Source organism: Muscardinus avellanarius, assembly GCF_963383645.1.
Source record: "Muscardinus avellanarius genome assembly, chromosome: 5".
Taxonomy (NCBI): domain Eukaryota; kingdom Metazoa; phylum Chordata; class Mammalia; order Rodentia; family Gliridae; genus Muscardinus; species Muscardinus avellanarius.
The window spans coordinates 118905915-118922827 of NC_137790.1; the positions used below are offsets into that span (position 1 = coordinate 118905915).

The 16913-nt window shown below is 44.9% G+C and overlaps 1 protein-coding gene across 1 annotated transcript in view; it reads left to right on the forward strand.

The window, feature by feature from the left end:
- Nucleotides 1–3940: 3940 nt before the first annotated feature.
- ARHGEF26 (Rho guanine nucleotide exchange factor 26) overlaps nucleotides 3941–16913 on the forward strand; it is a gene marked incomplete at both ends in the record, with an annotated part of 104361 nt that continues 91388 nt past the window's right edge. Inside the window, 3 exons of the mRNA XM_080696084.1 lie at nucleotides 3941–4900; nucleotides 6483–6522; nucleotides 10233–10378. Of these exons, the coding sequence (XP_080552210.1) occupies nucleotides 3941–4900; nucleotides 6483–6522; nucleotides 10233–10378 (1146 nt within the window). The remainder of the gene's footprint in view (nucleotides 4901–6482; nucleotides 6523–10232; nucleotides 10379–16913) is intronic.

Sequence of the window (16913 nt, forward strand, 5' to 3'; positions counted from 1 at the left end):
AGAATAAATAGATAGCCATTGGCCAGGTGACAGAGATGATAATAGGGTGCTGGCATCTTGCATGGTACCACCTCTGTATTTGTGAACATGGTAATAACTCTGCACTGCCATCATTTCTATGAAGTTGTGAACAGTTTAGTACCACAAATATCAAAGACACATACTTAGGAATGCAACTGTAAACAGGAGAAATGGCCACGTGCGTCAGATTAGTTGAAAGCCAAGCGACAAGAGGCTGATGTAAGCAGGTCAGGTACCATGCAGTGCTTGGTACTTATGATTCCAGGGACTGGAATCATAATTTTGCAGAAACTTTCTTTTGGCCATTAATAGAGGAACTACGTAGCTTGTAGCAGTATTCATGTCGCTGGAACAAGGCAACTACATTTTAGTCAATTAGGATAGTGACAGCATAGAATTTGTGGAAGGTTTTCATTAGCTAGGAAGAAAACCCCAGAAACAATACTGCAGCAACCTTTGATACAGTGCCGCACCATCAAAGATAGTGTGTGAACAATCACATGTGCTAAGGCTCTGCATGAGAAAAGATCGAGGAATTAGCCCTGACATATAGAACTTTAATCAACTTAGTTTGCTCATATGTTCCTTTTCTATATAAGCATCCTACTAAAATAGATGTTCCAGTATTAAAGTACTGTTCCAGAAAGTACATTCTATGTGATAACACATTCAGCCATAGCTTAGTGGATCTTATCCTTTCTTAGTGATATCTGCAATCAAAGAAAACAGGTTTGTGTATTCCAGACTTCCCCCATTGGCGGCCCCAAGCATAGTGTTGGTTGCTTTTGTTGTTTGGTGAGTATCTGGCTGTTATGGTGGGTATTATGTTGTTGCTTAGGAATGAGGGAGCCAGAGCCTGTGATTTCTTCACAAACATCAGTTACATTTGTTTGTAGAACCAACAAATTTGAAGAGAAGCCAGTTTCTCACATCATCATTTAAAGCTTTACAAGGTAAGCCAAGGAATTAGAGAAACATTCTCTTTGCCGTTAGCCAAGCATTTTTGAAAACCAATTTTACTATATTTTCCCAATATAAAAGTAATTTAGAAAATTTTAAAAAGTGTCCAAGTATGTAATCAGCCATCCTTCTGGCCAAAATATTTGGTGAAATTTCTTTTTAAAAAATGTTTTGAGAGCCAGGCGTGGTGGCGCACATTTGTAATCCCAGCATTCGGGGAGCCTGAGACCAGAGGATCACGGTTCACGGACATCCTCAGCTACTTAGTGAGGCCCTTTGCAACTCAGTGAGACCCGGTTTCAAAATAAAGACTGAAAAATAGGGCAGGAGGTGTAGCTCAGAGGTCAAATGCCCCCTGGGTTCTATCCCCAGACCTGCAAAAAACAAAAAAAAACAAAAAAAAAAGAAAAAATGTTTTGATGCCATTTTTTCCTATTTTACAAAAAACATCTCCAACTAATAGACTATAATAGTCTACTCTACTAATACATTACTACTGTACTAATATATTAAATGAACCTCATATACATTTATTGTAGAGTTTTGGTAAATACAGAAAAGTATGAACATCGTGAAAAACACCGACTTTCATTTTAGCACTCAGAGATTGCCTCTTAATATTTTGAGGCACTGTGTTCGCTGATCTGGGGAGAATCCAAGCCCCAAACCGAGAAGCATAACTTGCACATGGGGGCGGGAGGGGATGCTCACTATTGAACACATGAATGATGAGACAGAAATTGGAGAAGGGCCCACATGTCTTGCTACCAGAACCAATTACACAGATCTTATGGGCAAAATCATTTGTCTTTTCAAGTTTGCCTTATTGTTGTCCCACAGCAGGAGTTGGCCAGGACACAGCCAACTTTCTACTATTTGGCAACAGAGCACTGTGGGAGGAATGGTCACGGCCCTCACTTCATTCCTGCTATTCATTCACTCATTCAACAAACATGTATTCAGTGTCTACTATGTGCCTGGATTATGTAGGGCAAACAAATATGGCCCTTGCCCTCTTGCAGATTAGTGTAAGGGCAGAATAGCGTAAACATAAGCACACACATACACATGCATATGCACACACACACAAATAGGAATTTTGGTAAGGGCAGACAAGGAACCCAACAGGTGTCTGGGAATAATGAATGGGGCACTGGTCTACTTCAGGAAGGCCTGCCTGTTGGATGGAGAGACAGGTCAGAAGGTCACGATGTTACAACAGTGATTGTCCTAGGGCCAAAGGACCAAGGAGGAGGAAGTAACCTAGAGGACTAGGGCTGAAGAGGTAGGCCCCTCACGCAGGGCCTGTGAACCTATGGCAAGGGGTTTGAATTTTATTCTATGTTTAGTTGGAAACAGCTTTTTCTTCTTTATTTTAAGTGTGTGTGTGTGTGTGTGTGTTCGCACACGGCCTGGGGAGAGGGGGCTAATGGGAATTGAACCAGGGGCTTTTTTTTTTTTTTCAGTATCGGGGATGGAACCCAGGGGCATTCTACCTCCAAGCTACATCCCAGCCCTATTTTTTTATTCTTTATTTTGAAACAGGGTCTCACTGAGTTGCAAAGGGACTCACTAAGTAGCTGAGGTTGGCTGCAAACCGTGATCCTCCTGTCTCAGCCTCCCAAATGCTGGGATTACAAGCAAGCGCTACAATGCCCAGCTAACCCAGGGACATTTTGCCCCTGAGTTATACACCTAACTTTATTTATTTATTTAAAATTTGAAACAGTCTCTCTAAGTTGCTGATGAACTAGCAATCCTGTCTCAGCCTCCCAAGTACTGGAATTATAGTCGTGCTCCATGGTGCTGGCGTTGGTTTCTTTTGTGTTTTAAGCTACATTTATTTGTACTAGGCAACTTTTAAGGTTTAAAGCCTGCAAAGTCAGAAGATTACATTAAAGGCAAACGCTCCCTCCTGTTTTCCTAGCCACCCAGTGGGCCTCCGCACAACTGCGGGCTCGCCTGCCTCCAGAAACACTGTAGGTGCAAACAAGCAAATCTGCCGACGGTATAAGGCATTTTAAGTAGCAGAATGAGATAATCAGATTTGTGTTTTAGGACCACCCGAGTGCTGAGCGGCAGTTCCCTCCGCGTTGCAGCTCCCAGCACTGCTTAGGCCTTCCAGGAGCCCTGTTCTGCAGCCCGCTCAGGATTTCAGACATAGATTCCCCCCAAGGGCTCAGGGTTTCTAAGCTGCACTTCTGCAAAGTTCCCACGCTCGTTCTCGCGCCGAACTGCCGGCCACCACCCGCTCTTCCACAAGTCGCCGCCCACCACCGACGCCAGCCAGCAGCTCCCAGCTAGAGCTCCCACGCCCGAGACCGGCTCAGGTGCGCGCATCAGAGGCACAGTATCTTAGCAGAATCTGTGAGCGCGGGCACAGGAAGTCCCAGGCGGGCCCGGAGTGGGCGGGGCCAAACATGGGCGTGGCTGGAACAGAGGGCGTGATCGAAGTTGGGGGCGTGGCTGGAATTGGGGGCGTGGCCGACGCCGCGGGCGGCCGCGACTGGAGTAGGAGCGGGCTCGCAGGGACCCGGCCGCGGGCCACCCACGGGGTGGTGGTCGCCGCTCGGCGCCGGCTCTGCAGGCCCGAAAGCCAGATCCTTCTGGAGCCGGCGGCCCGGGCGCGGGGATCCACGACGGCAGCGGGCGGCCAATGGCGGCGGAGGGCAGCGTCCCGCGAAGAGGTTCCCAGGAACGCTGAACGCGTCCCGAAACTCCCGAGCCTCGGCCGGATTCCGGTGCGCTGTTGGCGCGCTCGCCGCGTGCGGTCCTTGGGCGCGGGTGCAGCGGGTATCTCCCGGGGCCGAGCCCAGGCGGCACTACTTTCTCCCGGGAAGGGTGAGCACTGCACCCCGCGTCTCGGACCCACACCTCCCGCTCTGCTGGAGCCTCTGCACGTCGTGCCAGCTGCCCTAGGCGAAGTTCCGACCCTGCTTCTTCCTCGGCGGGACCCGCCATGGACGGTGAGGGCGAGGTGGAGCTTACCAGCCACGGCCTGACCCCTCTGTGGCGAAGGCGGTCCACCCCTCCGCCCCGGCTGCCCGGCTGCGGCAAGCCCAGGCCCCGGTCCTACCAGAGCCCCAGCGGGCTGCTCATCACCGACTTCCCGCTGGAGGACCCCCTGCACCCGTGCCTTCCCGGGGATCCGGCCGTCCCTCCCGAGCGCAGGGCAGCCTCGCCGCGACCCCGCCGGCCCCACTCACCGCGGATCCCCCAGGCGGCGTCCGGCGGCTCCCCGAGACCCCCAGCCAATGGCACGGTGTCCTCGCCCGCACAGCCGCGCACCCCCAGCACCCCGAGAGCGCCTGCCCCAGGCATACCAGAGCGGGACCCCGTCGGGTGCACCAATGGCCTGGACTCCAAAAGGTATTCTCCTGCCTCCGCTTTGCACTCCGGTCAAATGGCTAAGGACCCGGACCAGGGACCTTCAGGACTCTCTCCTGAGCTCCCCAAAAAACCTTCAGAATCTAAACTCCCCCTCGAAAGGCTTCCCTCCCAGGAGAACGAGGTCTCCGAGAAGTCTCCCGTGGTCTTGAGCACGAACAGCCCCGCTGCCCTCAAAGTGGGGAAGCAGCAGATCATCCCCAAAAGCCTGGCCTCGGAAATTAAACTAAGTAAGTCCAGCAGTCAGAGCACGGAGCCCCACAAGAGGCTCCTCAAGGTGCGCAGCATGGTGGAGGGTCTCGGAGCACCCCTGGGCCACGCAGGAGGGGAGGAAGGCGAGGTGGACAACGACCTGGACAGCCCCGGGTCTCTGCGCCGAGGCTTGCGGTCCACGTCCTATCGCAGGGCCGTGGTCAGTGGCTTTGACGTTGACAGTCCCACCAGCTCAAAGAAGAAGAACAGGATGTCTCATCCGGTTCTGAAGGCAGTGATGGAAGACAGGGAGAAGTTTGCCAGCCTTGGAAGGATAAAGGTAAGCGTGGCCAGGAGTGTGGCCCAGGCTTCATTATGCAGAAAGAGAGGGTGTCCGGTAGGGAGGAGGCACAGGGGCGAAACCAGAAGTAGTTACTCTTTTCTGGTTCTCTGTCTGCCCCTGATACCTGAGCACATACAGGTCTTGCCCATCCTGCTGCAAGCAGGCTCAGCCGGGCTCAGTGCAGTTAGGAAGAAGGAAGTAAAGTTCCTGCTACTTTTAACTTTACAAGCTCAGGCAACATGTAGGGGTAGAAGGAAGATATGTATTATTGTATTATTGGCAGAAAAGTCCTGAGCCCTTTAAATACAGGTAGCCATAGAGGGTGTAGACATGCTTAGATGTGGGCTTTTGTCAGTGGTGGCCAGGTTGCCTGGTATTTGTTTAGAGGTGGCACTGGGAGCCCTATTATTAGTTTATCACAGCTGACACAGGAAAATGCTTATCCCCCCTTTTTTTTGTCTGTCATTGTCTGATTCTACTTTTTAATTTTATTTTTGGCATGGTGATCACATAATTGATGTCATTCAGGTAAAATGACAATTTTAAAATTAATCACTAAAATTAATCACTACAATCACCAAAGAGTATTTTTCCCTTTATTTTGTTGATTTTTTTTGTCACCGTGGCATTTGGTTGCATTGTTTTTTCTTTTCTTTTCTTTTCTTTCTTTTTTTTTTTTGTGGTACTGGGCTTCCTGGAAGCCCTTCTACCTCCGGGCTACACTCCCAGACCTATTTTTTTACATTTTTTTTTGTTTTAATTTGGAAACAGGGTCTCCTAAGCCAGCGTGCGCGGCTGGCTTTGAACCTGCGTGATCCTCCTGTCTCTGCCTCCCAAGCACAGGGATCCACTCCCGGCATTTGGTTGCATTTTGTTCCTATTTTATGCACTTTAATCCTTGAATGCGCATAACACATTGGTAGTTTAGAACTTCAGATTTAGGAATGTGGCCCTTACTCCCTGATAGAGGCCCAAGAGTTTCACTTCCTAAAATATTGTCAAATATGACATAAAGGAATAGGGAGAAACTAAAGAGGGATATTTTATAGTGTGTATGCTGCCTCCTCCTAAAACAGAACAGATTTCAGCAATAGGGCAAGGATTCCTTTTGGCAGCCACATTTTTTCTTGATTAATCAGAGAACTGGAGCCAGCCTATATATATAACTGTCACATATGTAAGACAAGCAAGCCTGTTTTATTTTAGAACCTATGATCTTAAAGAAAAGACATTACATAACATCGCCCGTGCATTTTTTTCAACTCTGCAAGTATAGCAGAGTTCCTTTTGACAGTGGTGGTGAATCACAAGTACTGGAAGGACCTTAGTTGTTAGTGGCTGGAGGTTTTCTCAGTCTGTTTTGATGGAGTGCTGGGGGCAGTGTCCATTTTATTTCACTATTTCAGTGACTTGTCATCTGAGAATACTGCTCTAGGGATCATGTGCTGTGTGCTTTCAGAAATCTAATGATTATAGAACAAGAAATAACTTTTACTTAAAATAGCTGTATTTTCTACTTGGCTCATTCATACATAGTTTGCTTTGCTTTTTTTCTTCTCTCACCCTTTTTGTCTCATAGAAAAAAATGCTGAAAGGACAAGGAACATTTGATGGGGAAGGTAAGCATTTAATTTTCCAGACTTTTATTACAGTTTCAATGTGGAATATCAATTAGAAGTTGAAATCCAACTTCAGTAACAAAAACATTGGAAATGAAAAAGATGTCCAACTTCCTCCCAGATAATACATTGCAAACCTCTGCGCTAAGTTAACTTTTTATCCAACGGTGAATAAAATTAGTGACTTTTTTTTATAAGCTGATAACTTTTCCAGTTAGTAGGATTTTTAGTTCTCTGTTTTGGCACCATCTTCATCTCTAACAACAGAAAATAAGAGAAAATTCTAGCTTTTTTGTTAATAATTCTGAGGTTGGCATTTAGTTCTTAAGTCATATTTCCTTAGGTCACATTTCCTTTGGCGTAATGTTCTTTCCCCCATAATTCTCCATTTCCTATTTCCTTATTAAGTTTCTAATTTGGGGGAAATATACCTCTCCTGAATGACCAAAACATATTCTTAAGAATTTGTAACCCATATAGTATTTTTTTAAGGCTCTCAAAAACAAAAGCAACTGGTACCAGGTGTTCAAACCTTAATCAGATTAGTGGACTGTCTGTAAATAGATGGGTCAAGTGTCAGCCGACTGGAAGAGCACAAAGAAGGAGGCTTCAAGCCACTACCCTCAAAGGGTCGGAAGTGGTAATGAGAGGTCTTTCTGTCATGCTTTGAAATGCTGTAGTTTTCCAACCCCAAAGGACAGTGAAGAAGGGTATGCCTATCTTTAAGTAGAGCTAATATTCAACTACTTCAGGTCATAAAATTTATAACCTTGGGTGATTATAAAACATTCCCCTATGTAATTTCTATAAACATGGGTTTTTTCCATTGGAGCATTTAAAAGTGACTAATTTATTAAAAACTCATTCATTGTCCTATGGACAATATGGAGGGAGAAAAATCTCAGGCACAGTGTATTAGCTAGTTGGTACAGGTTCCTCTCCCTGATTTTATACTCTAGGAAATTGGAAGCTCTGAAGGTTTTAGCAACTTGTCCCTGCCACACGGCTGGTCACATGGTACTAGGAAGCAGTTCTGGTTCTTAGTCCCCTTTGCTTCTTTCTGCACCACTCTGTGGAAGTGAAACAAATAGGGAATCTACCTGATACCCACTCAGGGAGATGCTTTATAAACCCTGGGATGTAACATTGAGTTTGTGACCTTTGTCTCAAAGGGTTAAAATTTCGGGGAATTTTTTTTTAAAGTCGGAGGGCACCTCTTCATTAATTTCATGTTGTTTTTCTTTTATAAGGAGCTGTTTCTGTGTGTCTTGTCTCTTCTCGTGCCTTATGACCTAGGTTTCCCCCTTCACATACACGTGCCTGAAGAATGCAGGATTCTTAGCAATTAATGACTAACACGGTTGCAACTTGGGAGGGAGGCAGTGCGGCCCAGTGTGGGAACCTGTGAAGCGGGGTGCCTGTCCTGCTGCTTCTGCTCATTGGTTGAGTGGCATTGAGCAAGAACCTTAACCTCCCGGAGCCCTAGTGTCATTGTGTGTGAAGTGAGGGTTATAATACCCTCACTGATCTTGTGAGAATGCATGAGAAATGAATCAACAGTGCCCTGAATATGTTTTACTAAGGACATTAAAGGCTGGGGGAGACTTGCTTTACATAGCTGTTTCTCATGTGCATCACAATTTCGGAACAGTAAGGTCTTTCATGGACTCTTGAGTTCCTTGAGACACGGTGTACACAGAACTACCTGTGGCTAAAGAGAGAAGCAGCGGACGTTTGCTTGCTGTTGTGCATGTGAAAGGCATTTCAAACTCCTTACATCCCCAATCAAACTTAGAATCTTTCCCCCTGAACCTGACTCTCTTCTGGTGTTTCCAATCTCCTGCTTTCCAGCTGTAGGACCCAGAGACCTAGAAATGTCCTTGGCATCGCTTTCTTTCTCTCTCTGCCCTCTGTCCAATCTGTCAGCAGTCCACTCTGGACCACAACCCTGGTCTCTGCCAGCTTGGACTGACCACTCAGCAGCATCTCAGTCTGTCTCCTAGATAGTCTACGTCTTGGTCTCCAATCTAAGCAAATCTTACCTTCCAGTGGGTTCTCGTCTCATTCAGGATAAATACAATCAGGCCATCACGAAAGAAACATGATTTTTCTGTTCTCAGGGCAAAATTCAGTCTTTTAACATGGCTTATAAAGCCCTGTTTGATTTAGACTGTTTGGCTCATCTCTCTAAACCCAGCTGGCCCTGCTTGACCGGTAGACAGGCCCATGGTCTAGTGCATTGACTTCCTTAGTGCTCTGAGATACTCTGTTTCCTCTCACTTCAGAGCTTGTCCACATACTTCATGTGCTTTATCCTTTACCTCTGCTGCTTCTCCGCTTTCAGATCATAGATTTTCCTCCTTGACACTTCCCTGACCTGTGGACTAGATCATACCCTACTGACTTGTGTTCTCAGGGCAGCTGTCTATAAATCTTCCAGTTGGCAGGTGTTTATTTGTGCAAGATCATTGTTCCCCCTACCCGCCAAGGACTTGCCATCACACGTGGGTGGTAAAAGCAAAATCCTTTCCATGACACTGAGGCAAGGCCCTGCGTGCTCTGCTCTTTACACATCCTCAGCTCCCTTCTAGATTCTAGATTCCCCTCCCATGCTCTCTCCTGTACACCAGCAATGTCAGCCTTGCGTTGCTGCTTGGACAATAGACATCCCAAACAAGCCTCTGCCCCAGGGCCTTTCTATATGCTCTTCCTCTCTCGAGATGCTCTTTCCCTTCCAGTATGTGCAGCTTGCTTTCTACCTGCTTTGTGTCACCTCTGTGAGGCCTTCCTAAACTATCCTATTTAAATCCCACATATTCTAAGCCAGGTGTGGTGGCACACACATGTAATCACCGCGCTTGGGAGGCTGAGGCAGGAGGATCGTGCAGGTTCGAAGCCAGCCTCCGCTGGCTTAAGAGACCCTGTTGAAAAAAAAAATGTCTGGGAGTGTAGCCTGGAGGTAGAAGACCCCTGGGTTCCATCCCCAGTACCACCAAAACCAAAACAAAACATAAAACAAAAAAAACTCCACATATTCTTCTCCTTCCATTTCCTTTCCCTCCCCTGATCCCTGTGCTTCTGTGTTTTACTTTTCTTCCTGGCTCAGCTGCCTCTTAAACACTCTAAAAGTATTTGATTATTATGATTCTCTCTCACTTTGATGTCAGCTCCCTGAAGAATGGGATTTTAAATTTTTTAATCTATTCTATTCATTGTTGTATTTAAAAATGTGCCTAGCAGTTGCTGGCACCTAGTAGGTATTTTCTTAATATCAGTTGAATGAGTAGCCTGGGTGAATTTGATTTTTTTTCTCACTAAATTGTTAGCTCAGGAGGACTTGAACGGTGTCTTTTTTTTTTCTATTTTACTCTCAGGACTTGGCATGCTGTAGATGCACAATTAATGTTTGCTAAATAGACAGTGGATGGTGATAGAGCTTGAAGGAAACATAGCTTATAAATTCAGTGTAATGTAAACCACATTGATTTAAGGGGCCTCGCTATCCTTCGTGAGTAGTTGACAGGGATGTAAAAACTTTGCATTAGCTGGAATGTCATACATTTTTATTCAGTATCAAAATCTGACTGTCTCTTTTTCTATGGTTAATTAAACCACAGACCAAATAGTGTGCAAATATGGAGGTTTGTTTAGAATAAGTAGCAGAGTGATAAGGGGCAATTAGTAACATGTCGGGCATTTTCTTCTTGTAGAGAATGCAGTCCTGTATCAAAACTACAAAGAAAAGGCTCTTGACATTGACTCTGATGAAGAGTCTGAGCCCAGAGAACAAAAGTCGGAGGAAAGAATTGTGATTCACCACGAACCGCTGAGACCCACGTGGAGCCAGCTCTCTGCAGTGAGTGTTCACCTTCTTCCCTGTTGGTGGGAGGAAAGACCCAGTCGTGGAAATCATGCGCGGATGTGGCCTCTGTTTTTTCTGCCAGTGATCATGTGACCCTTAGAAAGACTTTTCAGATTGTGAAATGCTTCTTGAAACTCTGCAGATACTAATAAAAACACGACCTTTGACACTTCTGTTCAGGAAAATTAGGTTTCGATAAAATAAAATGCATTGAGAGTGGTATACTATGGACTCTGGAAACTTGCTACTCACTATCTTTACTTTTTTATTTTTATAATAGTGTGTAAGTAGTGATGACTCAGTAAATCCTGAACGTGGTCATAATGATGGCTATATACATATATATATATATATATGTGTCATGTGTATATATGTACATTATCTATGCACAATAGGGGAGATTGTTAGAGTTCTTTGAACGTTTTATTTGATATAGACTTATCTATGTTTTTTCAAAGTTAATTAGTGAAATGTGCTAGGTGTGGTAGTATATGTCTATGTCTGTAATCCCTTTCCTTAGGAGTCTGAGACAGAAGGATTTCAGGTTTGAGGACAACTTCAGCAATGTAGCAAGACTCTCAGCAACCTGGAGAGACCTTGTTTCAAAACAAACAAAAAAAAGGGCTGGGGATGTAGTTTGGAGGTAGAATGCCTCTGAGTTCAATCCTCAGGAACACGCACACACACACACACACACACACACACACACACACACACTTAGTGAAATGTTTTATCTGTGTGCATCATGGGTGTATGTTGTTTCTGACAACTACTTTTGACGTGATGAGTAATTTGTCCTTTGTGCATCAAACATCTTTTACTTTTTTGCCATAATTTACTCTCTTCTTGGCTTACAAAATGTCATACTGTGATGCTTAGATTGCCTGATAGAGTTTGGGCACAGCGTTCATCGATATCTAATGCATTAGCAAGTTGAAAGAAATTCCCATGGCTAGCTTGAGTGGTGGGAACGTCACGTCAGAGACAAGCCAGTGCACCTCCAGGAGTCCTCGGGCGATATCCCTGCAGAGATGAGTGAGCCTCGTAAGCTGCAGGAGGCATTGTTCAGGCTTTCATGCATTGGGAACCCACCAGCCTAGGGAATGGAGCTGTGTATGTGTGCATGTTGGCATGGTACAGCCACAGCCAGTGTGTGTGTGTGTGTGTGTGTGTGTGTGTGTGTGTGTGTGTGTGTGGTGGGGCAACTTCTATTTCTGACTCTACCTCCCCTCTTCTAACCTATTTTGGAATTCTAGAAACCAAACCTTTTTCTCCTTATCTCCCTCCCATCTCTAATTTTGTTTTCAGCAGAATCTTTTCATTTCCCATGCCTCCAAGGCGTGGTACCAACTGGGATACGCCACAATGACAGTCCCTCCTGCGGCAGGGCAGGGGTATGAATGAGTAAGGCCTGTGTGTATGGGGTGGGTGATAGAGAGTAGGCCTTACATCAGCTGTCACCTAACTTAGCTCAAACTAGGAAAGTACAAGACTCGTTGCTAGGTCTTCTGAGACCGAAATCCATACTTTGATGTGTAACATCCATACTCAAGTTTTAAAGAAACATGAATACAGCAAAATATCTGAGAGAGCCAGACTTGACCCCTATACTAACATTTCGCAACTTCTGGGATATTTCTATGGTTTCGGGGGTGAAGTGGTGACATCTATCCACAGAATTGGTGTATTAAGTAGCCTTACACCCTAATCTAGTGATCTCATGAATATATATGTCATGGTTCCCCCAGAAAAGCTCATTATTGATGTTCAGAGTTCATGTTGTGTGGGTTGTAATCTCATCAGAGGATAAATCTACTGGATTTATTGGGTGGTAACCTAGGCAGGTAGGATGTGGCTAGAGGAAGTGGGTCTCTGGTGTTGTGGCCTTAGGGACCGTGCTTGTGTCCTTGAATCCCCTTGCTTGCTCTCTCTGCTTCTGGCCTCTGTGTGTGAGGACAGGGGACTTGTTCTCACCCCATCTCTCTGCTTCTCAGTACCAGGCCCTGAGTTCTGCCCACATAACTGGCCTGCCATGGATTGAACCCTGAAATCTCCAGAACTGTGAGCAGATACATCTGCCTTCCTCTAAGTTGTGGCGGTCAGGTGTTTTGGGTTGAAGCAATGAGAAGGCCCATTGAAATGGCATATATCAAAGCAGATACTTGGATGAACTGACCACAAGGTCTCTGGACATCATTCCAGCTCTAAATAGCTGTTCTGCAGTTCATTCACATGTTGGTGTGGACCATTTGGTGGAGGATCCAGGAAAAGGCTGTGCATTTTTTGGATTTTCTCTCTATGGCAGCAGCTGTTTGTCAGGGCAGACCTACATTCTGCTGTTGGCTTTTGAATGCTCAGCAAAAATGTGGACTTCTGTGTCTGTCACACTTGGATCCAACTTAGCTTCAGGATTAAAAAATCAAGCTGCCATATTGCTGCCTCCTGGAGTTTGGCTTTCATTTAGATGAACAAATGCACATGCTATTAAACAACAGTGCCTATCCTTCAGTACAACTTCAAATATGGGCATGCGTGTATTTTTATTTGGCCAAGGATAAATGCACCTATGGGCCTCTGTGAACAAGGTTGATATTACAGAATAATCTCGTAGTAAAATGTAAAACTGTGAAGTGGGCTCTAACTTTCACATATGTTATCTTAGATTTGAGTGTCCCAGGGGGCTTATATGTATTTATTGTGTGTGTAGCACTTACATTTCTTTTGCCTGTGTGGTGCCAGGAATTAAACCTAGGGGCATTCTACCTCTGAGCTATACCCCAGTCCTATTTAATTTTTTTATTTTGAGATAGGGTTTCACAAAGTTTCTGAGGACCTCACTAAGTTGCTGAGGCTGGCCTTGAACCTGGGATCCTCCTCTCTTAGGCACCTAAGTACGGGTATTACAGGTGTGCACCACCACACCTGCCTGCACTTACACTAAGCAAAGCAACAGGATTAGATGTCCTCATTTAGCATTGCTTATGGACCAATCTGCGTTTTCTTTGGGCTTTTTAGATCTCCTTAGCACATACATTTTACTTGAATTTATTACAAAATATTCAAACATATAGAAAGTTAGAGGTAATAGATCACTGTGTACCCAGACTGAACAAATGTTAACATTTTAGCATATTTGCTTCAGCCTCTGGGTTTTTAGGCAGGTGCAGCTCAGCACTCCTATCCTGCTCTTTGCTCATCTTGCCTCCCCAGAGGCAGACCCTACCCTGATTTTCTCTCTATCTTCCCATATTCGTCTTCTATCCACCCACATGAGGCAAACAGCTCTGGATATTAGGAAAGTATATATATATATATATATTTTTTCCAAGTCTGGGGATGGAACTCAGGGGGATTACACCTCTGAACTATACCCCCAGCCCTATTTTTGATTCTTTATTTTGAAACAGGGTCTCACTAAGTTGCCGAGGTCCTCACTAAGTAGCTGAGGTTGTCGGCAAACTGCGATCCTCTGGTCTCAGCCTCATGAATGCTGGGATTACCAGCGTGCTCCATCATGCCTGGCTTAGGAAAGTAGATATTTTGAAAGCAAAAAATTAGCTATTCCTTTCTGAGAAGCCTATCCATTAGTAAATGTCCAACTTGTAGCTAGGACCCTTAAAGAGAGGAGGCTTCAGGGATGATTAATAGTGTCATATGTTTCTCATAAGTGATCGGCACCTCCACTTTTTCATCTGACCTCATACCGTGATCACATCTTGAGGTGGAGTTGCAGCGTAAGAACAGGTCTCAGGAGACTTCTGCTATCGATGTATTTTTACATCATTCTTCTATGCTTAATTTTCAATATATCCAATTAGTGGAGATGCCTCCTTCTAATCTTGCAAGTATCACTTTAACACAGAGCTCCTCTCTGAGTAAGGCCTTGATCCCCCCAAAAGAGAGTAAGCCACGAGGCATTCTGGTAGTGGGCTAGGCCTTAATTTGGCACACACCTTGACTTTCTGCTTGGACAGGCATGTGTGAGTGCACAGGTATGGTGAGTGCACAGGTATGGTAGGCACTGTCTGCTGGTTTGTTTCCTAAACATCTCTTATCTTCGTTGCAAACACCTGTCTGCCTCCCGGGTGAAGGAAACTTCCTTATCAGTTGACTGGAAAAAGCATTGGGGGTGCATTTTGACATGTGCCAATTTGCAGAAATGGCTAATTGTTACATAAGGTGTTTAAGCCTTCCTTCCGTAGTGTAATTTATCTGAGTCTGTTTGTTTTTATGTCTCCTTTGGTTTCTTTGGAGGGTGCCAGGTCCCCGTGCTTAGCCACACAGGTGACAGGTGGCTCCGGTTTATGGTGCTGGGACAGAATTAACTGTGATATTCTGGAAATCTAGGTATAAAGGAGAAGAACAGTCATACAAGAGAGGTATATAATTGGGCCTCAATAGAATAATAAACATTTAGGCTGCTTTAGATTTCTGGGGTGGAGTAAAAGTGAGTTAACAGAGGCTGTACTTGGCAAGAGTGTCTCCCCCAAAACCTTCATCTACTGGTGGGATATTCTCTGTGGTCATGAATGCAGCCTGGGCTCCTAACCTCATAGGATGGAGAATAATTCGCTCCGTATTCACTTGCTTATCAAAGCATATAGATTTGTTCTCCACTGAAAATCCAAGAGTTCTTCACTGTGGGCACTATAACTGTGCTGCGCTTCAGGCCTTGGGAAACACAAACACTGAAATCATTGATGTGATTATGGTTACCAGATTGGGATTAGTTATCTCAGGGAGGGATTTGAGGTTTTGAATTTAAGAAGTCAATTTGTTGCCTTTAAAGAAGATTGTCAGGGCCGGGCGTGGTGGCGGATGCTTGTAATCCCCGCACTTGGGAGGCAGAGACTGGAGGATCGCTCAGGTTCAAAGCCAGCCATGCGCACTGGCTTAGGAGACCCTGTTTCCAAATAAAAATGTAAAAATAGGTCTGGGAGTGTAGCCCAGAGGTAGAAGGGCTTCCAGGAACCCCAGTACCACAAAAATAAATAAATAAATAAATAAATAAATAAAAAATAAAAAAATAAAAAAAGAAGATTGTCAGGAAATGTGTACAGAGACTGGGAACCTGCTGCACACAGATGAATGGCCCAGAGCCTCACCTAGGTTTGCAGCGTGACGACTAAGCCAGCAGTTCTTGGATCTCTGGGAAAAAAACTTGTGGGTTTGAAGAACAATATTGATTGCGTGAGTTAGGGATAGAACACTAGGTGCTTGTTGTATTTAATGCCAGGTGTTCAGCTGGGGGAGTCCAGATGAAGCAGGAGCTTCAGGGTTTCCAAAAGGGTCATCTTTCCATTGGATTCCAGAAATACTCACTGTCTCTTTGTTTCAAAAGATTTTGACTAGAGGGTTTTTAAATTTTTTTTGGGGGGGTTTCATTATTACCCCCCCCACACACACGTGCACATACTAAGAATGACTATTGCGAAACAGTGTTTGTTGAGCGGCAGCAGCACAGCCACCCAGAGCTGTGCCCTGACCCCGTGTGTTTGCCAGAGGGTGTGTTTGTGTAATTTCTGTCGCCTTGAAATGCCAGGTACCTCTGAACAGGGTGTCCAGGCTCCAAAGGCAGAAGCTGGAGCACCCCGGCGCGTTTTCCACGCCTAATATAGTCATCCTCTTCTGTATTCCTCTTGTGCACTTGCTGACATGTGGCTTTCTCAGTGATCTTAAATCATTTCGAATGTTTCTTGAGTTCGCTTACAGATTTCAAACCCTCCAGTCAGAGATTGGGTTTTATGTTTTCATCAGAGTACCAGCGCCGTGTGTCGTGTGGCTAATGGTGTAATGTGAGATCTAGAATCAGGGCCTCAGTCTCTGCGGTTCTGGGCTCAGCTCTGGAGGCACGCAGTAGTCCCCCTTGGGAGAATTTCTGGAACTTGCAGAATGAGAAAAGATGATTTGAGAAATGAGAGTTTTATAAATAGAATTTCATTCAGTTCAAAATAAAACAGACTCTTTGGAATCTGCGCAGTTCAGTCTGGTGAGACTTAGTCTTTTAGGACGTATACTGTGTCTATTGTTAAAGCCCCTGTTTTCTGCTAAATATCAGAGTTCAGTAAGTGTATGTAATAAGCCTTAGTATCATTCTGCTTGCAGAAGTTCTTAACATAGTACAAGATCATAGATGACTTTCACTCTTTTCTCTAAATTTTCACCCTTGTCTGAATAGTCAGTTGAGTGACATGCTTAAAACAGTAATTTCTGTGATAGTATAAGTTTTCATTTAGATTCTCGCAGCATGGAAACTTCATAAAGTTATTTTTTATCTCAGGATGATTAATGCCTGTTACTCTATCTTTTGTGTTTAAAATGTAGAAAATACTCTCATTTTTTATAGCTGGCCTGCTTTTAGCACTTCTTGTTTAAACATTTAGGGCTGCAGACACATGCTAGCCCACATTTTTAAGTCGAGCAGTGGGACTTCTGGAATCTGTTTTCTTCAACAGAAAATAGAGCTCCGCGAACCTGCACCTGAGTCCTAGTCAGAGTTCCTGTTCTAGCTAAGAGAAACGACGATAGA